At 36.0% G+C, this 27,794-nt stretch overlaps 1 protein-coding gene across 2 annotated transcripts; it reads left to right on the plus strand.

Annotated features, from left to right (window-relative positions):
- Positions 1–2,496: 2,496 nt before the first annotated feature.
- LOC110098157 (TPR repeat-containing thioredoxin TDX) lies at positions 2,497–24,391 on the plus strand. 2 transcript variants are annotated; one of them, XM_020824889.2, is made up of 10 exons: positions 2,497–2,657; positions 2,761–2,794; positions 4,775–4,942; positions 5,022–5,109; positions 5,193–5,273; positions 5,359–5,423; positions 5,652–5,792; positions 5,916–6,026; positions 7,902–7,944; positions 23,910–24,391. In XM_020824889.2, the coding sequence occupies exons 1-10, from the start codon at positions 2,548–2,550 to the stop codon at positions 24,242–24,244; spliced, it is 1,176 nt and encodes a 391-aa protein (XP_020680548.1). In that variant the 5' UTR covers positions 2,497–2,547; the 3' UTR covers positions 24,245–24,391. The 2 variants fall into 2 exon arrangements, with proteins under 2 accessions (XP_020680548.1, XP_020680547.1); XM_020824888.2 differs by lacking the exon at positions 23,910–24,391 and adding an exon at positions 8,608–9,483.
- Positions 24,392–27,794: the final 3,403 nt, after the last annotated feature.

Consider the following 27,794-nt stretch of genomic DNA (forward strand, 5'->3'; position numbering starts at 1 on the left):
TATTAGGAATTTTCCCTTTTGAAACCCCAAGCCAATCTTTTGTAATATTCTCAATATCACTAGTCACTTTTTTTCACATAACATTAGCATCCTCATGCACAGATAAAATCTTAAGATCTAAAATCTTACTCTCAAAAATATTTTTGTTAATATTCTTTAAATGCCCTCATCTAATCATATAATATCATTTTACTTTATTTTTTATTTTATGTGTATCTTTAAGTTCAAAACTAATAATCGATGTTGGGTACTTAAATTTTCACTCATAATAACTTTATAATCTTTGTAATCTAAACGGTCATATTTTCTTATAAAAAAATAGTCAATCTGGGTTGTACTATATCCATTTTTATAAGTGATGAGATGCTCATTCTTTTTCTTAAATAAGATATTAACAATTGAAAAATCATAAGCTAAATAAAAATCTAATCTGATCTTGCCACCTTCATTTGTCGTTCCAAAATCATGACCACCATGAATGCTTTTAAAATCATCTACCTCTTTACCAACATGTCCATTTAAATCTTCTCAAATAAAAAGTTTTTCTTCAAGAGGTATCTTTTGTAATAATTCTTCTAAGTCATTCCAAAAATTTAATTTAGAACTCATATCTAAGCCTACTTGAGGGGCATAAGCACTTATAATATTAACAATCTTATCATAAACAATAATATTTAAAGCTATAATTCTATCTCTAATCCTATTAATTTTTGTAACATTATCTTTCAAACTCTTATCTATAATAATCCCTACACCATTTCTAGTACGACTCCTACTAGAATACAAAAGTTTAAATCCTAAACTATCAATTTCCTTAGCCTTCTCTCCAACCCATTTAATTTACTGAATGCACAAAATATTTATCTTCCTATTAATCATAATATATATTAATTCCATTAATTTTTCTTAAAGGGAACCTATATTCCAAGTTCATATCCTAATTTTAGTTTCATGGACTAGCTTCTTTGCCCACATCCGTTCGTGATGTGGGAACCCTTACCTATTTAACACTGCACCCGAGCGCCGGTACAGCGGCCCTTGCACACTTGTCACTGTATTCAGGCCATACAGCGCGTCGCTTCCAGAGGATGCCCTAGCATTAACACAATTTCTTAAAGGATTCATATCATTATTATTCGACAAATTTTACGCTAGCTGTCGACTACCTAACACAACCCTCCACTTTTCTCATCTAGGACTTGGGACCTGACAACGGCAATGTTATATATGATATGAAAAATATTATAATTCATGTTTATATATTTTTATATGCACCCACTCCATTATTAATATAGACATTCCTAAAAACCTCCTCACAATCCTGAGTCGTGGAGAATATTTTTCATTGAATATGTGAAATAATATCCACAATCAAGAATTCTATTAATATAAATTTATCAATTAAATATGAGATGTATCATTATATGTTTGTGAAATCATAGAAAAATATGCCACATTAATGTTTTTAGCTTAATTATTTATGGATTGCAATTTTCCAACTTCAAAATCACATTCTTGGATTGCAATCTCTACAATCCCATTAAGTAATAAAAGAAATATAGTAATTTATTCTTTGAGAATTTAACATTATATTACTCATAAGGCAAGTAATTGAAGAAATATTATTGTTTGTTTTTTTAGAGAAATTTATATGAATGTATCTTTAATGTGAAATTAACCACAATGACTTTCTATTACTCTTATATTTATGGACTTCCTTTTAAAGTTGAAGCGTATAAAATTGATTTGAACATATTTCGATTCAAAGCTAGTTTACAACTTCAAGTCAAAATTCGAACAATATACAAACCTAGTTAGAATTCGTTTAGAAGTTAGGTTTGAACTAAGTTCCAATCAGATGACAGGTATTTATTTGGGTTTGAACCAAGAATCGAACCAAAATGTTCGAATGTCATGCATCCACAGCTCTGTATTCGTGTGAGAGATTGTTGGGAGAAGGCAATTGATTGATCAATGGCAAGTGAAGGGAAGAGGGGTTTGTGATGGCAATTCGTATGAGGAAGGCATAAATGGGACTAGAGGTATCTGAAGGAATGTGGTTAGTGATAGGAGCTCGCTACAAGATCGTTTACGCATGAAAGAGTAAGGTCAGTATAGTTAAATTTGTGTTCAAACCAAGCTCAAATATGAAGTTGAACTAGGTTTCAATTTAAATATGTTTGAATCAATCTCATGTTCTTTTGACTTCAAAAAATAATATGTGAATAGAATGTGTTATTTTTTATCGGGATAATTTCATCTAAATTTAACTTTTAAACATACTTCTCCAAAAAAAATAATATAATAATATATATACTTTCCTAATTATATGTATAATAAATAATATTTTTGTTATTTAAAATTTTAAATGTTATATAAATAAGTAATAAAATTTAGTGTTAAGTTTGTAAATGATAAAATTTTCAGTGGCATTGATGTAAATCCCGAGAAGCCTCTCACGGAACTTTCAGCTGTAAAACTAAAAAGAAACCTTCGCGTGGAGAGAGAGAGAGAGAGAGAGAGAGAGAGAGAGAGACAGAGACAGAGATGGACGCAGCAAAGGTGGCGCAGCTGAGGGCTTTCGTCGGCCACTGCAAATCAGACCCGTCTGTTCTACACGATCCTTCGCTAGGGTTTTTCCGAGACTATCTCGAAAGGTGTTCTTTCTCCGCTTTTTTTCTTTACCTTTAACGCGATTCTACTGTTGGTTACCCTGGAGAACTTGGATTATGGCTAAATATTCTTTTTTTTGGTTCTCAGTCTTGGCGTGCAGATTCCTGCCAGTTCAGCTTCGGTTAGAGATTCTCTCTCCCTTCTCTTTAATTTTGTTCACCATGGCAGTTTCTTTCTGTTCTCTGAAGTTTTTTTTTTTTTTTTCTCTTACATTTTGATGAATGGTTTTGTTAGTTTCTCCATGTGACGTTTTTTTATTTGATAGAAATTTGAAAGGTAGAACAAGTAATCCCTAGTCACTGAAAGATATCCGGAAAAAAAAAATCTTTTAAGGACACTGCTAATTTATCGATTATGAAGTTCTAGAAAGAAGGAAGAAATTGGGATCTGGTCGTTTTCTACTAAAGTACGCCTTTAGGAATTGCAGCAAGCTGCCACTTGAAAACACGGCTGGATCAAGATTTTTTGTGCTGTGCTGGACTAGATTTTGCTACACTTGAAAAAGCTCCATCGACTCCAGCAAAGTCTAGAAACATATTGTGTAAAAATGAAGTGTCAAACATGATCTCTGTTACTTAAGTGCTGTTAGATTGCTTGGGCCACCTTGAAATAACTCATCTTGAGGAACATGGAATACCATATGGTATCTTTTTAGGGAAAGATATGACTATCTTGAGGTTATCCTCTCATGTTTCTATCTGTCTTGAATGGCAGAGAGTGAACACTGTTTGTGGACACGTTTCTAGAGGTGAATTTGCTTTTTCTTCGTTAATAAGAATAATTCTTTTCTTAAGAAAGAATGATTCTTAAGATTGAAAAGTGGAAATGCTTGCGTGTGTTTTTGTATGTGAGCTCTTCATCCATGCTATTAGGATAATTTGATTTCCTTTTTATTGTTAAATTGCACTCAAGTTCAATTTTTTTTTACATTCTTGGATGATAAATGGGTGTTTAAACTTCTTATTACTAGATGTTATTTTCTTTCTTTTAGGTGTTTCTTTATGATGCACAGATATGGATGTGAGACAATTATATTGGAAGAATTAAACGCTAACATATGTTGAATATATATATTATTTAAAGCATATTTGAATTTTATATTTTAGAAGTAAAAGTCTTTTATTAGTCTATGCTCTTTCATAGCTTTGCATTCCATCATCATTATTTCACTTAACATATGGCACACATCTTCGATGTATGTATTATTTATTTTTTATTGGACAAGCTGATAGTGTGTTTGACACATGCATGAAGTGTTTTAGGTGTTTGCCTTACCCTGGATGTGCAGACACTGCGTACTTTGATATTTTAAAGTGTCGGTGCATCATAAGTTTTGCTAGTTTGATGCATTATTTATTATCATTGAAACCTCAATGTTGATGTTGTTGTTGCAATAAATTTGATTAGATATATTCTTTACGTTTGGCAATTGATTATTATTTATTATCAGATAACTTTTGGGTGACTTCTTGCATATGCAATTTCTTCTGCTATGAGATACTTAAAAAAATCGAGCTGATGCAATACAAATTGATTTATAATTTTTTTTAATAATATTCATCGGTGGCATGTTTGGGACATTTCATGCGCGTGTAATGTCTTGCATATATCTTACACTGCATAATTTAATATTGTAAATTATCAGTTCGTCGGAGGTTTTCCTAGTTGGGCACATAGTTTATTAGCATGGATACCTCAATGCTGATGTTGTAGGTGTAATAAATTGACTATTTGTGTTCTTTAAGGTCGACCATTGTTGGCTATTAGATGGCTTTTGGGTGACTTGTTGCTTGTATCATGCTTCCTTTGTAAGACACATAAAAAGTAGTTGTTGCAGCACGACTTGGTTGATTATTCAACCAAATTAGGCTGCACAAGTAAAGTTTTTCATAGTTCCGTCATCTGAAATGGGTCAAGCTATGCTACGAAGGTGTTGAATTGGGTCAGTTTCCAAGCCTTTTTGAAACTGCACTACTGGAGTTTTCTTGTTCTTCCTTCCATCATCTTGCTGTTAAAGTGAATATCCTGAAATTGTTCTTATTTTGGCAAAGCAGTATATTATGAATTATTATGATGTGCAATTTCTTTATGAACCTTGCAGAAAAGCCATGTGAAACAAGAAAGTGGTGGCATGCCAAGTACTGAATTTGGTGATGGTAATAAGCCTAAACAAAAGACTGAAGACGATGATGATGAGGATGAAATTGTTGAATCGGATATCGAGTTGGAAGGAGAAGTTGTGGAACCTGATGATGATTCCCCACAAAAGGTTTCCTTGTTTACTTTTTGTAAAAGACACATTCTTTAACAAGAAAAGACCAATTTAACTGTCCTGAATTTTTTTATAGATGGGAGATCCCTCAGTTGAAGTTACTGAAGAGAACCGTGATGCGGCACAAATGTCCAAAGCAAAAGCTGTGGATGCAATATCTGAGGGTCTGTTCTATATTTCTCTTGATAGGAAAACTTAATAAAGTCATATACTTTGAAGTTTATAGATTGAATTTGATGTATTTTAGGTAAATTTGAAGATGCAATTGATTATATAACAGAAGCTATTACACTTAATCCCACATCAGCTATTCTATATGCAACTAGAGGTAAAGTTGTGGAACATCTTTGCTAAGGCATCATCCTACTTATGTTGAGCAACTAACATATTGTGACACACCTCATTATTTTCAGCTAGTGTTTTTGTGAAGATGCGCAAACCGAATGCTGCCATTCGAGATGCTGATGCAGCCTTGCAGGTTAATCTAGACTTCGTTTGGAGCGGCTTTCTTGCTACTTCTTAAAACAGTTTTTTAGTACAAAAGTTTTAATTTTTATACTAAAAAGTCGTTTTAAGAAGCAATAAAAAAGCCGTCCCAAAAGAGGTCTTAGTTATTTTTAGCTTTTATCATGTTCATTTTATTGCTGAATGTTGGTAGTTGTCGTTTCTTAGTCTTTTGATATCATTTTCATCGAACTGCTTTTAGATAAATTCGGATTCAGCAAAAGGATATAAATCTCGAGGTATGGCGAAAGCTCTATTGGGAAAGTGGGAGGAGGCTGCATTTGATCTACATACTGCTTCAAAACTGGATCATGATGAGGAGATCCATTCAGTGCTAAAAATGGTAGTAATCAATTCTCAGAACGAAAGGGAAATTAAAAAGCAAAAAACTTTGAACATTAATGGTTTCTCAGATATAAATACTAGAGTATAGGGACTTGAGTATTTTGAATTTTTTATTCTTCAGGTTGAGCCTAACTTACAAAAAATTGAAGAGCATCACAAAAAATATGAGAGATTGAAGAAAGAGAGAGAACAAAGGAAAGCTGAAAGACTGCGTCTACGTGCTGAAGCTGTGGTAGTTGCTATAAAACAATTAAACTAATTATATTCCAGTGTTTTTAGCCATTTTAATTCCTGTTAGACCCACATATGCTGCATATATAAGTTGAACTAATTCGAGTGATGCTTTTGTATGTTTCCATTGTTTTTGTTTGTGGACATTCACACAATAGCATAAGTCTTGTTGTTTTTAGACTACTTTATTTTGTTAAGCAAATATTTTAAATGATATACTTGAACTTTGATGATTCAGTCGTGACTCAATTTATGAACTCTAGTGTACATAATAAGAAGAGAAGACTTAAGAGACCATAAACATCTCTTGTACTAAAAATTGCTAGGCAGATGAAGGAAATAACACTGCTTCAATTTCCATTTGTGTGCTATCTCAATGATCCAATTGTTTGCCTGCAGCTATAATGAATTCACCTCTAGCATTCCAAACAACCATGCCAAGGTCGGCACGATCGGTAGGGATAAGCACACCATCCACACTAACCTTGATTTTGGTGTGGACACCAATAATTGATATTGGACAATACTAGAAGCTAGTTGGTGTTCCACTGTGCCAACATCGGATGGTGGCGAGCTGCTGCCGAAGATCCAAGAAAGGTAGTTGCAGGAATGCTTGGGTCTCAAATGACCTATCATGTTTTGTTTTTTTTATTATTATAGGCTCGCCATAGTTGATAGACTACACAGCAGTAGAGGTAAGGTACCATTGGGTTTAGGGTGGACCTATATTTGAGAAATCGGTTGAACTCGAAGAAGGAGGTGAATGTGGGGATAGCAAATCTCCAAGAGTTAAGAACTTTGAAAATTTCAGCCAGCTTAGGGCACTGGACAGTAATATGGTCAAAATTTTCATCCAATTGCACCCCAATGGACATGATTTATTGTTACTTAAACCTCGCTGATAGAGACAGGAGTTCGTTGGGATGGCGTTGGAATATAACGATCATAAAAAAATTCATATCTTTGGTGCAAGCGAGCCTTGCGAAGCCATTTGAAAGAGCCATCATAGTTGAGAAAAGCAATACCAATTATGGCAGAGCAATGAGTCTCCTATGCGAGTGTTTCATGTGGATGGTTGTGAGTTAGGGATGAACATAGTTGTGAGCTCTGTAGGTGTGTGCCTCTTGTTATTTGGACGGGGATATCTATAGAAAACAGTTGGCTTGATCAAGGGAACTATTGAAATAGTGGGTTCTCATAGGGTGAATGCTTCTTCCAGTGAAGGACTGTTGAGACGAGTTCCTTGGTCAAAGTCGCTTGGATATGTGCCTTGTTGGTCAAACTTATCGAGGGTGAGCTCGTATAATGCCAGCTTTTTCAGGGCACGTGCCTACAATTCTCTAATTTGCTCGATCAAGTGTTTCTTTTGGCAAGGCTCATTTTGGTACCTGCGAGTTGCCTATACTAGCTTGTATAGACATACGTCCTAGGATTAGAATCTAAAAAGTAACTCATTTGTTTTACATTCAGGACAACTGTAAGTTAGTGAAATATGACATGTAATGCATCCAATGTCGATTGACAAGTAACTTATATTTTGTGTTTAAAGCAGTTAGATGCAAAGATAAAAGAGGTCTCCTCTTGGAAGTGACAAAAAACATGAGTTATATAATGCCAATTTTTGTGGCTGCTACATTCTTTATTGCTTTAGACTATGTAGTGGGTTCGATATAATCATATTATGAATGAGTGCTTTTATCTGAAATTTATTATTTGCCTCCTCCCTTTATGTCCTTTTTTCTATTCCTCTCATGCTTGAGTAGCCTTCACAACTTACCAGCATCTACATCATATATAAGTTCACTTGTTTGACAGAATGGCTCTTTTTGGTGAATGTATGACATCTTATTGATGGATTTTTTTTTCCTATGAGCAGGATCGTAAGGCTGAATCTGAATACCTGTCTGTTTTACAAGATGGTATGACCTTCTATATATGATTTTCCTTTCATTCTATTCCAAGTAAATTCCTACAGCCAGATACATGATATTACTCCCTAAGAGTTCAGCCAAGTGATCTTTCAGGATAAGTTACAAATACTATAATTTCTATTTCTAGGCACTAATTCTTTGGTTTATATTGCAAATGCTTATTGTTATTTTATTTCCAGTTTTTATGCACTGATATTATGATGGTTGTCCCCCCTTCATTTCTTCTACTTTCTTTTACTTTACTTTGCGCCTTTATTTTGAAACATGAATCTATTACTTCAGTTGATGATGCCATCAGAACACAAATCATGCTGTAAACCAGTGTTTATAAGAAACAAGCACAAATCATGCTACACTTGTTATTTATATATATAATCATTAAGGTTGCCTCCATTAAGATCTAAGAGTTCACGGGTTCTGATCATTAAGGTTGCCTCCATTAGCAGCTTCGTTCACTTGAAATGCCATCTTAGTTTGCAAATAGTACATATAGATTTAAATATATTATAACGAAGAACAGGCCTAGTTACAAGATACATAATAGGAGAAATATGAGATTTAATTATTATTATATATGGAAAAGTACATATAGATCAAATGCATTATTATAATGTTTGTTATAATATTAATTGATTGTAACGCTTTGTGCAGTGTTTGAGGGATTCGACTACACTTCAAAGATCCACTGCTACGCTCCATTACCTCTGACCCCCAGGACCACTGACAGATGCAGCCACTTGGTAGAGGTTCTTAGGGATTTAGTTTTCAGCGTTGACCCGAGATCTCCAGAATTTTGGATCAAGTTTACTTCTTACGTCGACCGACTCACCAGCCTAATGGCCAATTTTGGGACGAGTATCACTGAGCTACTCATTTGGGAGGCGGTGTGTCGCGAGGCAGAGTTCTGCATTTGGCGACGGAGATCTCTCTCGATCACCCGGGCCCCGTTTACACTTTCACAGTCGGAGGAGATTGTTTCCAGTCGCAAGGCAAGGGATGACGACATCCACGATCGATTAGACTACAGTGAAGAGGCTCTGAGGAGACACTGTCAGAGTTCTTCTGACATGACCCAGGAGTTAGACGGGCGGACAACTCACATGCTGGATCTCTTTAGGGACATCAGGCAGGAGATGTCCCGGTTGCTTCACATACGGGAGGAACGTGACCGACTGGACCATCTCATTAGAATGGAGGAGCAGCGTCATCGGTCTTTACAACAAGAGATGATGGAGGCAGATTCTTTACTAGCACAAGCCATGGAGCAATTTCAAACCGCCCAGTCAGAGTTTCAGACTTTAGCCGAGGTTACTGACAGGTTGGAGGGTTTAAAAGCTCGTCTCTTTTGACGTGTCCTCGTCTTTTTGTGGTCTGTACTCTTGTAGTGTCTTGAGTCCCAGTGTACTTGTAACTCATGATAATTTTTATTACATATTTGGAGGATTTTTTTTCTTTTGTGTTGTTTATGTTGTACTTCGAGTTGTGTTGTACTTTAAGCTGTATTATATTTTGAGTTGTGTTTTAAACTTGTGTTTTTGGTGCCACAAGGGGTTTTAAATATTTATTTGACAATTTGGACACAGTGCGATATCGATCCAAATAAATATTTAAAATGTCCATTGTCTTTGAGGGTGGTTGTGAGCAGTATCGCTTTAGCCACTAGTTGGAATTAGTGGTCGTAGCTTCAGCATAAATCTTAGAAATTTTAGCTCTTTTTGTCCAATGCTTTATGCAGCTGATTTGACGAAAGATTTACAGGCTTTGGATTCGATTGATAGTACAAATGCATGTAGTATCTCAACCCTTAATCAGTTAAGGAGACTTCAATTTGAATCACTTGAGTTCATCAGATTATGAGAGCTAGGATTTGATAGTTCTTCGTCCTCTAGTTGCTAAGATTGGTTGGGGGGGGGGGTTCCTCTACTACGACATTTCTTATGGCGTGTTGAGCAAACATAACTGACAGCGATTCGGTCATATTTGAGCGCATTGGATCCGTCCTCTTACACCCATTCAGGCTTTAGACTTGAGCTATAGGAAATACGCTTCCAGATGTTGAATCTATTGAAGTTGGTAGATTTGAAGTCGTCTTTTGGGTTGAAGACTTAGAGTCTATGCACATTTGGTAGTTGCTCGGGACTTCTTCCCACTATAACTCTGATTCTCCGACTAATTATGAGAGTCTTGTGGACTACGACTACTAGAACTCGTCGAGTCATATTAGTCTTCGTTATTCCCACAGTCTCTATTGACGGGTCGACGAAGTGGGGGTTCCGTTATTACGACTTTTCTTCTGACATGTTGAGTTGACGGAGTCGCCAGTGATCCGGTCATATTTGGGCGTGTTGGATCCGGCCTTCTACACCCATTCGATCCTTAAGCTTCAAGCAGTTGGAAAACTTTAAGCTTTTTCGGCTCAATTTGTTGGAGCATATAGTCACAAAGATCTCTATTTTGACTTTTGAAATCTTGGTACTTTGGAAGGATGGTGTTCCGAACTTCAAGAAAATCTTCCATATATGCATTGATTGTAGAAATTGTCGCATCCTGATTTGAATGGATGTTCGTAGTTAATGATTTTAAATATTTATTCGGAGATTTCGGTACGCACGCGATGTCGACACAAATAAATATTTAAAATTTTCCGTGTAACAAGGAGATTTCGAAATGAAATAGATTTAATCTTTCAGAGTTAAAATATTTGTTCGGGAATATTGGCACACGGCATGATGTCGACTTAAATAAATTTTAAATGCCTCTTCCTCGCAGGGATATTTTGAAATGAAATAGGTTTAAATATTTATTCATGGATCTCGGTATGCAGCACAATGTCGACCCAAATAAATATTTAAAATGCTCCCAAATTTTTTTTTTAAATATATTCTTGTATTACCAGAGAATTTTAAAACATATGGCGTACGTGTGTTAGTAGGTACATGTAAAGTACACAATAACATTTTAAATACATGTTTATCCCTATTCATGATACTTCTTCAAGTTTCGACCGTTAATCGGCGGCATGAACCTCTGACCGTCTAAGTCGATCAATTAGTAAGCTCCTTTTAGGTACACATTTTCGATGACGAATGTATCTTCCCAGATATACACAAATTTTTTGCCTATTTTTTGGTGCCAGATAATTGATCTTCTGAGCACCAGGAACAATCCCTCTTCTTGAAATATTCGATGATGCACCATTCGATCAAATGATTTCGCCATCCTCACCCAATAGATTTTCAGGTTCTGTTGAGCATGTATTCTGACTTCATAGAGTGCGTCGAGTTCTTCCGTTCTCAATCGAGCGTTTTGCTTTTGAGTCAGATTATATTGGATAACTACACTGAGTGATGGCAGCTTGATTTTTCAGTGATAGTATAGCTTCAACCCCGAACACCAATGAGTAGGGAGTGGATTTGGTCGGCATCTTGTAAGTAGTACGATATGCCCCATAATTCTTCCATCATTTTTGTATGCTACTCTTTTATTCTTGGTGAGGATCTTCTTCAATAGTTTCATCAACGTCTTGTTAAAGACCTCTTCCAAGTCATTTGCCCTTGGATTGTATATCTTGAAGTATTTCTATGCCCCCCCCCCCTAAAAGAGGTCTCAATGAATGTGGATCCATTTTCTAGGAATCAAGAGTAATAATGCATCACATTACTCATGAAATATAGTGCGAAGATGATTGGTAATACGGAGATATGTTGATAATCATTTCTCAGTATCCTTCACCCATTATGAGAAAGCTGATAGAAAGAATATCCTTCTTCGTGCAAACATGCAAGCAAGCTCGTTACTTCAGAAAACTGTGGCATAACGAGCAAGCACAAAAGCCTATTGGCAATGGTTTGTCTACAACATGGGGTCTTGGATATGCTCGACATTTATATCTTACACGAGTAACATCCTATCATTATCTTGAGTATCCTCAACATTCATGTCTTACATACACAACCTCCTATAAATTTACAGATAAGGAGAAGAGACTGTCAAAGTCTGAAAATCAAGCAGAAGATCTAATTATGGATCTGAAAAAATCTCCAAAAGAGTTCGAAGAATATGGTCAAGCTACTGTGGATGAGCTCAAAGAAATAAACTTGGACACTAATGAAGATCCCAAACATACATTCCTCAGTGTTAATTTCTTGCAGGACAAAGCAGAGGAGTTGAAAATGTTACTTCTCAAATACAAAGATTGTTTTGCATGGAATTACACTGGAATGTCTGGTTTATCACCAGAGGTGGCAGTGCATAAACTCTCAATCGATACAAAAATACTGTATGTTAAGTAAGCACCTAGGCAAATGCGACTTAAAATTGCAGAACAAGTCATTGCTGAAATCAAGAAGCTTATTGAAGCTAGTTTTATTCGAGAAGAGAAGTATGTTAATTGGATCGACAATATCATTCCAATAAAGAAAAAGAATGATAACATATGTGTCTGTATAAACTACCGAGATTTGAACAAAACATGCCCAAAGGATGATTTTCCACTGCCCAATGCAAAAACTATGGTCGATAACATATCAAATCATGATATGTTCTCATTCATGGATGAATCATCTGGCTATAATCAAATCAAAATGGATCCGGATGATGAAAATCATACCTCATTCTGAACACCCATTGGCATATATTGCTACAAGGTGATGCATTTGGCTTGAAAAATGCTGGGGCTACCTATCAAAGAGCATTGACTCGAATTTTCGATGATCTAATTCATAAACATGTTGAATGTTATGTTCATGATTTGGTTGTAAAAAGTAAAGTTCAACATGAGCATATAAATGATCTTAAGATTGTATTCGAAAGAATTCAGAAATTCAATTTGAAAATGAATCTATTAAAGCGTGCTTTCGGCGTTACATCCGAAAAATTTCTTAAATTTATTGTACGTCATAGAAGAATTGAAATTGATCCATCTAAAATTAAAGCAATCATGGAAATGCCACCTCAAAAAACTTTAAAGCAACTTCGTTTAATTCAGGGTAGGTTAGTGTACATTCAAAGTTTTATACCTAACATTTCAGGTAGATGTCAACCATCTGCACGTCTAATGAAGAAAAAATACACCTTTTATATGGGATGATGCTTATCAAGAGACATTTGATAACATAGAATAATATTTGCTACATCTTTTGATCCTTGCTGCCCCTATCCTAGTGAAGCCCCTAATTCTATATACAGCCGCTCTTGAAGAATCACTCGGAGCTCTGCTAGCACAAATAAATTAAGATGGCAAAAAAAATGTCCTTTATTATATCAACTGACATTAATATTGGCATAATCTAAATATTCACCAATTGAAAAGCAATGCTTAGCATTAATTTTTGCTGCTAAAAAACTTCAACATTATAAAAAGAAAAAAAGGAGAAAGGGATCGCGTGGCTTCTTGATTACTGTCCAACTTCGTTGCTTCGCAGGAGAGGGAAATATAACACGCCCCGCTTCTTCGGCTCCTTGTCACTCTTCAACTTCGCTTCTTCGGCTCCCCCGTTGTTGTTCGTCTTCATTGCTTCGCAGGAGGCACAGAGATTGCCCGTCATATCTTCAGCTCCCCATCGTTGTTCGACTTCGTTGATTTGCAAGAGGTGTAGAAGTCGCACGAGTCGCTTCTTCGGCTCCTTCCTTACTGTCCAACCTCGATTCGCATAAGGCACAGAGATTGCACGAGTTGCTTCTCCATCCATTTGTGCGTGCCTTAGCCGACCCGATCAGACTCCATCCCTCCCTTTTTATGATACAATAGATATCATATATATTATATTATATATAATATTATATGATATTATACATATACATATAATAAAAATGATATTAAACAGATAAAATAGAAGATAGAATTTTAAACAGGTGTCAAAGACCTCATGTCGTTGACTTTAAGTCCGATCAAGATAGTTTTTTCAAAGGCCCCACGCAGTCGATCTCAAATCCTGGTTGGATGGTTTTAAATTCAAAGATCCTACGTCGTTAACCTTAGGTTCGAGTAGGAAGAAATTACGGTAGATGCCATCCCGGTTTCTTTCTCGATGGGGAGGGGACGTTGGGAGGCTGCCGAAATTTTTTGGGAAATTATAAAACTTTTTTTAAGAACAATTGGGGAGAAAGTCAAATTTAAATAATCAATTGTTTAATTACAACTATAATTGATTAATTAAATTAATTAATCGAGATTAATTAAATTAATTAATCGAGATTAATTAAAGTAATTAATCGAGATTAATTAAAGTAATTAATCGAGATTAATTAAGTAAAAAATAATTAATTTTGATTAAAAAAATTGATTTAATAAAAAAAACCAAGAGTAATTTAAATCCAAATCATTTTTAAATTTGAGAGTTAAAAACAAACTGCTTGTAAGTGTCAAAATTACAAACTCAATCCAACTTCACAAACATATTAAACTCTCCAAGTAACAAATCCTAAACAACTGACATCCTCTTAACAAACACACAATGAAATTCAAATCCATAGGCAGCCTTGTTTATAAGAACTTGGTTGTAAGTCCAACTACCCGGCAACTTTCAAAGGAAAGAAATAAGATCGACCTTATGGAAGAGTTTTAGGTAAAATTGACATAACTCCTAACCCCCAATTAAAACATAGACCATTTCTAATAGAAGTTGTAAGTCCGACCTCTAAGTAAATGTTTAGGTGATGACACAAACCAAGATCCCTCACCCTGGGCATCCTATTCTATAGGATTAAGTTGTAAGACTCGCCAATTGACAACTTTTAAGGGAAGTAATAAGCTCCGTATTTTAGAAAAATTGCTAAATAGGTTGTAATAATCCTAAAAATCCAAATAATTAAATTCAAATTTATAGGCATCCTAGTTTATAAGATTGGGTTGTAAGACCCGCTATCGGGCAACTTCTAAGTGAAGCAGTAAGTCCTACACTTTAGGAAAATTGATAAATAAATAGCAATGATCCTAAACCCCAAACAATCTAATTTAAATCAATGGACATCTTAGTCTAAAAGATTAAATTGTAAGACTCGCTTATCAGGATATAATTCCTAATATAAGTCATAAGACCAACTCAAACAATTAAAACCTTCATACAGCCTTATTGTAGAGTTAGGTTGTAAAATTCATCCTTGGGCAACTCATAAATATAGTAAGCCCCATTCCAAATCAAATCCCTGGGCTACTTTTTACGAAAGCAGTAAGTCTCAACCTAAATCTAAATACCTGGGCTACTTTCTAAAGAAGTCGTAAGACACGCTCCAATCCAAATTTTGGGATTACTTCTAAATGAAGTCATAAATTCCAAATTAAATAAAATTTGGGTATTCTAATAGATGTAAACCTCAAAACACAAACAAAATTCAAACTAAAACTAAAATTCATATTTAACCACTTCAATCTACTCATGATCCCTAAGAGGAGGCAACCCATGGTTGCTAATCAGATTCCCTGGACACTACAGTCAATAATTGTTAGTGTTGGTAGATTGAAACTATGGTATACCCGGGACGACGGAATCATGGGATCTTGATCGGGTTTGCCTCCATTTTCCCCACAATTGAGATTAAATTATCTAAAAATTATTTATCCTCAATCGAAAGTTCTCTCTTACATGTTAAGAGGGATAACTAATTATGAGTGCTTGCGCTCATGGGAAATAAGGACCCCATATCTAGTTAAACACTGACACTATCTTCCGAAAAAATCTGATTAATTACAATCTAACTTAAGGGAAATAGAATAAAAAAAATATCTAAGACAATGTTTAATCAAGAAATTGAGATAAAAAGGAGCTTTGAAAATTAAAGTATTTTTCTTTTTTAATTGAAGTCTCGTGCTCTAAGCAAGGTATCTGTTTCTCCTTTTATATATATATATATATATTGACCTCTACCAGATAAGCCAAAGAATGGGAATAAAAAAAAATGCATAAATCATTACCTGTGGTGGAGCTCTACCGCAAATCCTGTAGATGCAGACACCCCATACCTGATCTGCAGACGGCACCGAAGTGTCGCCTCCTGTGTTTTGATCGCGTGCTTTGTCTTGACTTTGCCCTTTGTGTCGTTAAAAGGCAAGGGAACGAAGCAAAAGGCTTCGACAATACTCTCCTTCTACATACGTGGACTCTCGAGCTCTCAACGCTTGAAGCTAACACGACGCCAGAACTCCTTTCCGTCTCCTCCTTCGATTGGAACCAGAGCCCAAGTCGCATCCAACCCGACCAAGCCTTTCTTCCCGTCAGTTCCAAATCGCGAACCCCAGTCCTAACTGGCCTCTGTGTGAGTCGCGAATCCCAGTCCAAGGTCGACCCCATCAAGCCGGCCTCCACTCGAGCCTGCAGCCGACCTTGTTCTGGTCTCCAAACCCGTCGCTCTCTCTGTCTCCAGTAGCCGAACCCCCACATCTAACCTCCCGATTTATTTGATCCAAAGAGAGGGAGAGAGAGAGAGAGAGAGCTCCCTACCTCTCTTATAAGCTCCGATCAAACCCCAATGCAAATCCCTTAACCGAACCTTGCTCTTGCGGCCAATCCCCTCTCATAGCTTCCCAACCTCTTCTCCTCCACCCATCTCTACTTCCAATTCAAACCCATACCTGACCCCTTCTTATAGCCGTCTGATCCTTCGAAATCCATCAACTGATTACTGAGCCGAACTTACAGAGACGAGAGGAGGTTGATCTCTAAATACCACATTTTATTATACTTTCTTTTTAACATTATCGATTTAGTTTAATTTCTGCATATTAGTATTTATTATTATTATTATTATATAATTAACTATATATATATATATAAAATAAAAAAACAATGATTTGTGCTTTTCATCGGTGTCACACCGTCGTCATCAACCATCACGAAAGTATAATGCTCTTTAAACATGGAAAACCCGTTCCTGACGCTTGCAACGCGGCGAACGACCACATATGCATACTTTTCTCTAGCGTGGTAGTAGGGAATTTGTTACGATGCTTGGGACAGGGCGGGTAAGCACAAAACTCTGTTTTCGGCGTTAGCAGGGCACCGAAAAATTAACTTATGCATGCTTTTCTCTAGTGTGGTGGGAAGGGAACCCTATTTGACGCCTACGTTGAGGCGGGGGTAAATATAAAATTGTTTATTTTAAACTTATGCTCGAAGACCCTTGCACGTCTTTCTCTAACGTGGTGGGGGACGAAAATTACGGCCGCGGTGTCCTATGACACTAACTGTGCATGCTTTTCTCTAGCGTGGCAGGAGGCCAGTTTTCCATAGTTTCCCCTAAATTGGGGAGATGCCGGGAGGCTGTCGAAATTTCGGATGAACACGATACTATATTTGGACTTGCATTTGGACGCAAAATGATTTATAAAAATACTTGAACTTAAATGAAATGAATTTGAACATGAAATAGATTCGAATGCAAGCAAGAATTTGAACAAAAGAAGGAGACCTATTTGAAAATTCACAGGGGACATGGAACTTGAGCTTGCTGCTAGAACTCAAGCCATCATGACTTAAATAATTTGGATATGAAATTGAACTTGCATGGACGACATGGGACTCGAACAGAAGAGGCTCATATTGAGCTTGAACTTTATTTGAACATATCTTAGACTCAAACTGGAACAAATGCAAATAAGAGACTTAATAAAATTGAATGATGCAAAAGACTTGAAATGAGTTTGGCCAAGAGGAATTTAAACTCGAGTGGAACAATTGGGACTAGACTTTGGTTTAACAAATGAATAATCAAAATCTAAATATTCGAGAAGAGAATCTTAACCATTCAAGTGTGATAATGTCTTTGATTGAACTATAAGCTTACAAGTCCAAGTGTAAGAGAAGTTGGATAATGCCTAAATTTGAACATGATACTTGTAATGACCAAAGCTCCAAAAATCAATAAGGTGCAAACATGGAACTTAGTAACATTTATAGGGGTGTCAATATTTGACACGACCCGAAAACGCGACACGAAAATTTCGGGTTCAGGTCAACCCGAACCGGGTCGGGTTGACCCGGAAACCCGAAAATGACATGGATTGACCGAGCTGCCCCCGCGTGACCGAGCTGCATGCCGCTGAGCTCCGCTAACCCGTCTGCACCCCCCCCCCTGCGTGCGTGACCGAGCTGCCCTGCCCCCCGCTGCGCTGCCCACTCGCATGACCGCGTCGCTTCCCCCGCCGCCTTCGCGTCTCTTCGCCCGTCCCGAATGATCGTTGTCACGTCCTACTGTCGCCGAACGCCAGTTGAAGGACCGCCAATGCCTCCTTACGCTGCTGTTGCAAAGCTACTCATGGCCTTTCGCATGTCCCCTGGTCGGGTCAGGTTGACCCGAACCCCAAGTGGGTAGGGTTCGGGTCTGGAGAATCGACCCGTTTTTACAAACGGATTGGGTTCGGGTTGACCCGAATTATGCTAGGTCATTTTCGGGTTCGACCCGAACCCGACCCATGACCCGAAATTGACACCCCTAAACATTTGTATAAGTAGCAATGCAATATCTCCAATTGTCACTTCAACTAGACAATAAATGTTAATGATCCATGATGTTAAGTTCACCATGTATTTGTACACATTGCAACCCCTCTGTTAGGACAAGAGATCTATGAGTACAGCTTGATCGCTAGCAACAAGAAAGTCATAATAGATGTGGTTTGGGCAAATGATCAAATTAATTTCTAAAAAGATTAGATGATGCTCATATCATTAATGAAATAAATGTTGTGACATCCCTACAATCTACTAGAGATCAAATGCTTCTATAACCAACATATCAAACTGCTAGCAAATATCTCGGTCTCTTACAAGCAATAAAGATTAATGCATAACGAACGTTAATTAATAAGAGAGAGGTAAGTGTAAGTGATGGCCCTGCTGATCAACTTATATGTAAGGAGGGATGAATGCAATACCTACAACAATACTTTCAACACCAAGGTGACATGAAGAACACAATAACTCACTAGTTGATGTGAAAGAGATAGTTGGTGAAACCAAGTCATCTAGAGAAACATTAATTAACAGAACAAGGGACTTGTGCTGAAGCATCAGATGAATATTTACAAACAAATGCAAATAATAAACGATGAAATTTAGATGGCTCAGAATGTTCAAGAGAATGTGATATATATCTATCATGCACTCAAATGCTACTAGAAGGATCTTGTATGTGATGAACACAGTAGGACCTTCCCAATCAACATCCGTATGCAAACAAACAAATGAAAATCAAAGAGATGAAATTTGGATGGGTATATAGTTGATTGCAAGAAAACATCAATTATACAAGTCCACCATACACACTGCATGTCATCTATAAGAAGAAATGTATAAAGGACTGCGCCAAACACAAGCTCCTACGAGCTATTGTAGGAGATCTGTTATATGTTAAATATATTGCCTACAAACAAAATGCAAGAGGACTACAGTAAATGCAAAGCACGCACAAATTATAGTAAAGAACATGACAGTGCCCCTGCAATAAACTCCATCCAATGGCAATTAAACACATCAATCATTTGCGGGTGGAAGCAGATGATATGCAGCAAACAAAAACATAAATCTTTACAAGCTGTCGTAGTAGAAAGAAGAGCCATCAAATGTTTAAAGTACCCTCGCACATGCACTACAACATGTATAAACATAGGTACCTAAAATGGGGTATATAACCAAACACCCGTATGGGCCCCGTCGAGCATGATGTATTCACCACTATTTTGAAAATCGGACCGGACCGGTCAGTTCAACCGTGAACCGGTCTGGTGGTCGGTACGATCTAGCTTCAGGACCGGCTCTGCATCGGGCCGGATCAAATCGGCGGTTCAACCGATGAACTGGTCTCGGTTGGAAAGAATCGGCCAGTTTATAAAAATATTTAATTTTTATTTTAATTAAAATTTTAAAAATAAATTTTAGTTTCTTAAAATTTTTAAAACTTTTTAAAATTTTTTATTAAATATGATGATTAATTTCATCATAATACATGCAAGTTATCTATATTATAAATTTATATATTATATTAAGTATTATTCTTATAAATATATTATTATTAAATGATATTTATATGTATAAAATTTTATTATATATTTAAAAATTTATAAATATTATTAAATGCTCATATACTTATATTATATGATTTTTATTTTATTAATTTTTAAAAATATTATTATTTATTACGCCATCTGGTTCGACCCCGGTTTGACCTTGGTTCGACCGGTCGAACCGTAAACCTCTCCCTCTTTCGGTTCATTGTCCGGTCCGGTTTTCAGAATCTTTGTATTCACAAACGTGACGTCTAGGAATGTCACGCGGGTTAATAAATTTGAACATGATCCTGTTAAGTAGGTAAAAAAGAGTTGACAGGGTTTAATTATAAAATGCCCTCAAACACCCGCATGGGACCCGACGAGCGTGTTATAAGTTCATACGTGACGTCTAGGGATGTTGCGCGAGTCAATAAGTGAATTCAAGTTCGAACATGATCCTTCTATACAAACCAATAGGAGTCGACAGGGTTCGAACCATCAAACAAATATACGGTTGCGGCGACCGATATATTTGTTTTAATACATTTACATCAGGCCTTCAAGGCCTATAACACTATGAATTCACTAATAAATGCACAAAGCCTACGTAACCCGATCTCTTATCGGCAAGTTGATAGTGTCGACAAAGTTTAATCAAATGGAAATGATCCCAAACACCTCGATGATGGCTGTGTTGAATGTCTATCTCAACCAGAGGTGTTCATGGTCGAAAATATCACTAGGATCCATTATCAAACAATCTCCTGCCAATAAGGATGCGATTTTGCCGCCAAATGGCCCCGCAGGATAAATGGTTATGACCCGATGCCATCTGAACCGAATGGTTTTGCCATCAAATGGCACCACGAAATATCAGTTATGGACAGAGCCAATGCGTTCCTTAGTGGCATCAAATCCTTGAGATATGAATCAATAGGATATGATTGATAGGGCACAAAGCCCTCTGTAAGTTAAGGTTGATTCAAATTTATCCCTTTAGACAAATACCTACCACAGGTCTACAAGGTCTCCTTGGACGAAGCAATCCATGGCTGCCGACAAGGATCCTTCTGTCAGGTTGGGTCGACTGCCTCCTCTGATTAAGTAGACTAGGGACCACGATGGCCTGCAATGACGGAAACATGGGATCTTGATCGGGTCTATCATCCATTCCCCCACCATCCGCTTTAAGTGCAAAATGGTGAAATTTACCTATTTTAGCTATTAAACTTTCTAAATTCTCAAATCCAAACTCATGCTGCTACTATATGCCAGATAACACATATTTATACGTATCTGATTGATGACTAGCCTTAGTCGAAAGTTCTCTCTCGTTATCGGGAGGGCTAATTAATTATAGAGGCTTGTGCCTATAGGAAACAAGAACTCAGATCATATAGTCCTCGCAAAATGAGAGTGAAATCTCTGGGTAGTGTCTTATCTACAAACCCATCTGCCTTCCAAAATTTACCCCGGAACTTAATACGTTAAAACTATCTGCGAAAAGCAAAAAGCAAATAGTGCGGGCGGAGGCCGGGGCCGAATTTTCGGAGCCCACAATATATATATAAAATAGAACTCTTGAAGGAAGCTAAATGGCTAGGTTGCAACACCTATTGAGCCAAATCATACACTAGGGGAATCAAAAAAAGAACCAAGCATTGGTAAGGAGATGTATGAGAGTTTGGTCTTAAAAGTCATTTACCTTGCCCATATCCAACTAGACATTGCATACTTTGTTGGAGTGATCAGCCTTTTTATATATAAGTCAAGAGAGCCACACCTATAAGTTTTCTATTTTGTGCTTCACTATCTAAGTAATCTACCTAAAGAAGTTCTATTAAAAAAGAACAAAGGATTCACACTAAAAGCCTAGAGAGATGCAAATATACAAGTTTTACTAGTAGATAAAAGATCAACCTTTAGTAATATGGAGGAGCGAAAAATAGAGTATGGTCGCTAAATTCTATGTTGATTCATAATTCAAGGCTATTGCCTTGGGGAATTGTTAATTGTTATGGTAAAAGATCAACCTAGATGAGCTAAGAATCAAGCGGTAAAGCCCTTGCAGCAAATAAACATGATCATCATGCAAAACATATTGAGATTGGCATACAGTTCTTCAAGGACAAGTTGGAGTAAGATACAATCGACATGTATTATGCCTCCGCAGCCTCAGGAAGTCAATCAAACAAAGGTTTTTTCCCAATTAATGGAGCAATATTTCATGAAATCGCCTCCATGCTTAGAATGGAAGGCCTCTGTTCTTTTGCTTGAGAGGGTGTGTTAAAGTTCGTCTGTTATAGAAGGAAATTCAAGACGAAGGGCTGAAGAAGCAAATTCAAGATAGGATTTAAGTGTGGAAAATAGGCTAGAAAGCTCTAGATTTAAATTTGAGCTTACATGTTAAACTAGATAGTTTACATGTCAATAATACAAAATAGCGCATCATAGTCCATGGTGCATGACGCAACATGGTGCAATGGCTCAAAATAGTGTAGTTATTTGCAATATGCAGCGACAATAGCACATGGAGCATAGCCCCCATAGTGCTCACTAATTTAAATTTTAATTATTTTTAAATTATTCCAACAAGCATTAAATATTTATCCCGTTGATCAAGATTCTTGCACTTACAACATTATCTCACTCGACTAGAACGTCATTCGTTCGCACGGTATCGATCATGCACGTACTCCTTTGGCTTTGTCTTGGCCGCACGGTCTCAACCAAGCATGAACTCCTTCGGCCTCATCTTGGTTGCACAATCTCCACCTTGCAATCACAACAATTGGTCACATAGCAATTACTCGGTCTCGGCCCAGCTTGGCTAAGGCATTGCGCACAATAAGTTGTCTTGTCTTCCTCATACATTCACACAACAACTGCACGCTTGAGTTGCCTTCCTCTCAAAGCAATCGCACTCCTTGTCTTCTTGGACAAAGGTATCCTGTCATTCCTTTGACGCGAACTTTGCTATTTCCTAATTATATTTTGTTGTTCAAAATTTGTTAGCATACGCATGTTAGTATTAGTTATCCTGATCACTATTAGGTATTCAAAAGAATGTCAGATTTAGTTCAAACTACAGTTGAACTTAATTGGTTAAGTTATTTAGCATTTGAAATTAAGCATTATGTTTGTTGTTTTCTTATCACGATGATTTATCTTTCAATTTAGTAGTCTTTCATGTTTATTTGTATTTTGATTCATAATTTTTAATGTTTTGCGTAATGTTTAAAATGATGCGCTCCTCTGCTATGATACACTGTTCAGCATTGACAAATATAATAGGAAGGTTAAATGTGTATATAAATTTTAGCATTTTGATTGTAACCATTAACTTTTAATAGGACACAATGGAGAAAAAAGATTCATGTAGCCGATCCCATGTAGTGGGATAAAGGCTTGATGTTGTTGTTGTTGTTGTTGTTGATTGTAATCATTATGGTTTTGTTTGGGACTTCTTTCGTACTGCTTCTTAAAATAGCTTTCTAGTACAAAAAATAATTTTTTTAACAAAACAGTTGGTTCAATAAGCAATAATAAAGCCGTCCAAACGAAGCCTATATCATACACATCCTATGAGAAAGGAAGTTACAATCTGAAAACTTATCTATTTCTATGCTATGCACCATCTCCCACATTGTAGTTCTTAGATGGGGTGCTTATGTGTTGCAACCCCATCATTGGCATTGCCATAAATGACGGATTAGAGCTTGCTGACAACTCTACGAATGATGATGATAATACTTGTACATTGCTCGAGTGATTTAGGCTTTTTTTGAAACAGTTTTTTTACTATTTTCTAAAGTAAATTTTTAGTATAAAAATATCTTGAACTAGACTTTTTTTAAGAAAAAACTGCTTTAAAAAGCTATAAAAAAATTATCCCAAACAAAATCTTACTTGCAAATAATGCTTGTACTGGCATGCAAGCTGCATCACACTACTTGCCATTTATCTGCAGGAAATGTTGTGGGCATTCACTCATCGGTCGAGCTTGAAACAAAGCTCAAGGCAGCTACGAAACTGTCAAGATTAGCCGTTCTTTACTTCACAGCGGCATGGTGCGGACCATGCCGGTCGATCGCACCAGTCTACAAGAGCCTGGCAGAGCGACACCCCAAGACCGTCTTCCTCAAGATCGACATCGACGAAGTTCACAATGTCGCCCACCAGTGGAATGTGAGCAGTGTTCCTACTTTCTTCTTTGTGAAAGATGGTAAGGAGATTGATAAGGTTGTTGGAGCTGACAAAACTGGGCTTGAGAGGAAGATTGCTTTGCATTCAACAAAAGTATGAGCAAAGATGATATCAAGATGTTATATAGATAGACGAAGAAGTGTTTTTTGTTTTGAATTCTAAGTAGATTGGTTGATACTGTTTCTATAAGAAAAGTATTATCTCCTGATATGAATGTGAATGCTGTCATTTATGTTTGCAGTTAAATGCATCTAATATTAAACTGTATAATTAAAATTTTTCATCAAAAAAAAAAAATTTTTTGATCTGTATATTTGATGAATCCCAAAAAAAATAAAAAAATAAAAATGTCATCAATTTTAATAATTTCATTGAGAATAGGCAGTTATAATCTCCCTACTGTCTGCAGTGCCTCCAGTTTCTTAAGTTTCCACAGGCCCTTCTCTCTTCTCTGCGTTCTTCAAACTGATTGCTGGTAATTTCTTGAAGGTTCTCGCAATTTCCCTTACCATCTCCTAAAAGATAGGAGAAATTATTCTGTGTAGACGCCAAACATAGTTTTACATATGAAGACCAATCAAAATGAGTCACATCAGAAATATCGAGCGCGGTACCGAGCCTCGGTATTGAGCGGTACCGAGCCACGTTATTGATGTGGTGCATTCTGATTGGTCTCCAGATGACGTGAGGCGTCCGCACAAAATAATTTCTCCAAAAATAGGGGTACTTGTTTCCCTTATAATCCTAGTTAAGATAGACTAAGGCTTCGTTTGGGATAGCTTTTTTACTGCTTCATACCGTTGCTTTTTAATATAAAATTTTCAATTTTTATACTAGAAAGTAGCTTTAAGAAGTAATAAGAAAGCCGTCTCAAATGAAGCCTAAGTGAGAGTATATACAACGAACTTATAAATATACTCATTAGCTCTACGCTCCAACACCAACTTGGGAGGGACATTTGCTTGTAAAAAATAAGATAGACAATGCTTGTGAGTAAATAATATATTTGCATCCTTAATCATGAGAAAAAAAATAAGGAATTACAAATTTGTTCACAAGCAATAACAAGAAATCCTTGCCCCTGAGCATCATATTGTTCCTCTAGCTCAGCATCCTTGATGATCTCTCCCCAAAAAATAAGCCCCATCTCTTATTCTCATCTAAGATGGCTTTATATGCCTAATATTGTAGTGATATTGTATATATAATTATATTATCCTAAGCTAAGGCATTCTTCTCTATGACAATTGCCTTGTAATATATCATGTCCCTCTTTAGCCTTCGTAGTGTCCTCTCCCATGAAATCCTACCCAATAAATATCTAAAAAATGTATTCTCGATTTTAATAACGAGAAATATTTTGCTGAAAACAACACTGATTATCATTATTGAGGACACAATCTATAAGAAGGTACATCATAAGCTTCCACACATGTTTTAAAAATATGTTTTTGATCTTAAATGTCATAGCAAAAAATATCACTAAGGCTCCGTTTGGGACATCTTTCTTACTGCTTTTTAAAACTGCTTTCTAATACAAAATTTAATTTTTATATTAGAATGCTGCTTTAAGAAGCACTAACAAAGTCATCGCAAACGAAACCTAAGCCTCACGGATATGGATAGAGAGACCAAATTTCATCTCAGACCTAACATACATGCTCTACAATCGTCAAAAATAGAGAAGGTGATGAGAAGAAGAAGAAGAGTCGAGGAGCTCCTACAAGTAACATGTTGCATTACTTTTTTAGCAAACATTTTAACTTTATTTATTAAAAAGCGCAGTATCTTTCTCTGAAAATAACTCGAAAGCATATTTCCTAGAAAAAACTTCTCAAATTCCCATAATTATGATCATATAAAGTCAAGTTTTTCTAAGTATTTGATACAACCTCTAGACCAACTTCTAATTAGACACAACATTCTTTTACAACGAACTTCATTGGCGACTTTAGCTTGATGAATTGGAATCACATCAGGTATGCATAAGTGTTTCGAAATTAGAGAGGAGAAACTTAAAGAATATTTAGGATTTTTTTTTTCTATATTATTTAGCATATTGGTTTGATCACATATGTTAAGGGTTGCAGAGATGAGGATGCTCAGGTTGATGAGTAGCTTTATTCTTAGAGATAGGATACAAAATGAGCATATACATGAAATGGTTGGAGTAGCTCCGATAAGATTAGATAGAGTCGCCGTATATGGTTTGGTCACATAAAATGGCGGTCTTCCGATGACCCAGTTAGGAAAGTAGATGTATTAGATTTAACTTATGTTAAGAAAGGTAGAGATTGATCTAAAAAGACTTGGTTATAAAATATTAGACATGATTTTTTTTATTAGATTTAAACAAGAATTTGACTTTTAATAAGACGCAATAGAGAAAAAAGATTCATGTAGCCGACCGAACATAGTGGGACAAAGACTTGATGTTGTTGTTGTTGTTGCAGCATTGGTTTGATGTATTTTTTCACTTTTTTTTTTTACAAATCAATCTATTTGTAAGCAAGGGCGGATCTGCTAAGAGCCTAGGGGGGGCAATTGCCCCCCTCAAAACATTTTATTGTAGGATTTTTTAGGTAATTTATGCCCCGCTATCTATTTTTTAGTCGTTATTACAAGGGTTTTTAGGCAATTGCCCCCCCTAAAAGTTTTGATCAACATCACCACATAAATCAATTCATTTAACATTCAATAAAAATAAAATTAATATATTTTAAATATACCGAAAATTTTTATTTTAGATAAAAATATAAAAAATTAAAAATTAAAAAAAGAAAACAAAAATTATCTAGAATAAAGAGGTTTATTGATAAAATTTATAATATATATATTAAAATCATTTTAAACTGTACTTAGTAAATCAGCACAACATCAACTCACCATGTTTTCAATGGCTTCTTTGTTATTGCAACGCCTATATATTCATAATCTCTCTCTATACATTATAAATTTATATCATATTTTATTTTCTATTTCTTAAAAACATTTTGATCTCGTAGTTGAATAACCTTGGTTGAAGAGTAGAGGGCTTCAATAATGTTCTACAAGTACAGGAAATTGTAATAACACAGAATTATAACTGCTACAAAAACTCCTAAAAACAATTCAACAGTTTTAATAAGTTCCAAGCATAGGGTTGCAAGCAAATGTAAAACAACATAAAGCCTTTATTCCCACTACATTGGGTCAGCTAGGGGTGTGAGCCGAGCCGGCTCAATTTCAATTTGCTAATGAGCTCGTAAGTCGAGTTTATCAAGTTTCAATTTTGAGCTTGAGTCTATAATCGAACTCGTTTACTAAACAAGCTCAAGTTCGAGTTCAATCTGACTCGACTCATTAACTCATCAAGCAACTCGATTTTAAAATATATATTAAAAAATGTTTAATATACCCTTTTCTTAATTCTTAATATAATAAAATTTTGAGCTTAATAAACGAGTCAAATTCAAGCTCAATAAAGGACCTCAAGTTCAAGCTTAGTATGAGCTAAACTAACTGAGCTTGATAGTGTCAATAATCTACTCAGACTTATTTACACCCATAGGGTCAACTACCTTAATCATTTATCTTCATTATGTCTTATTAAGAGTCAAATTATCTTTTAAATCTAATAAAAAACCATATTTAATATTTCTAACCCAAT

The sequence above is a fragment of the Dendrobium catenatum genome, unplaced genomic scaffold (assembly GCF_001605985.2).
Source record: "Dendrobium catenatum unplaced genomic scaffold, ASM160598v2 fragScaff_scaffold_1238, whole genome shotgun sequence".
NCBI lineage: Eukaryota > Viridiplantae > Streptophyta > Magnoliopsida > Asparagales > Orchidaceae > Dendrobium > Dendrobium catenatum.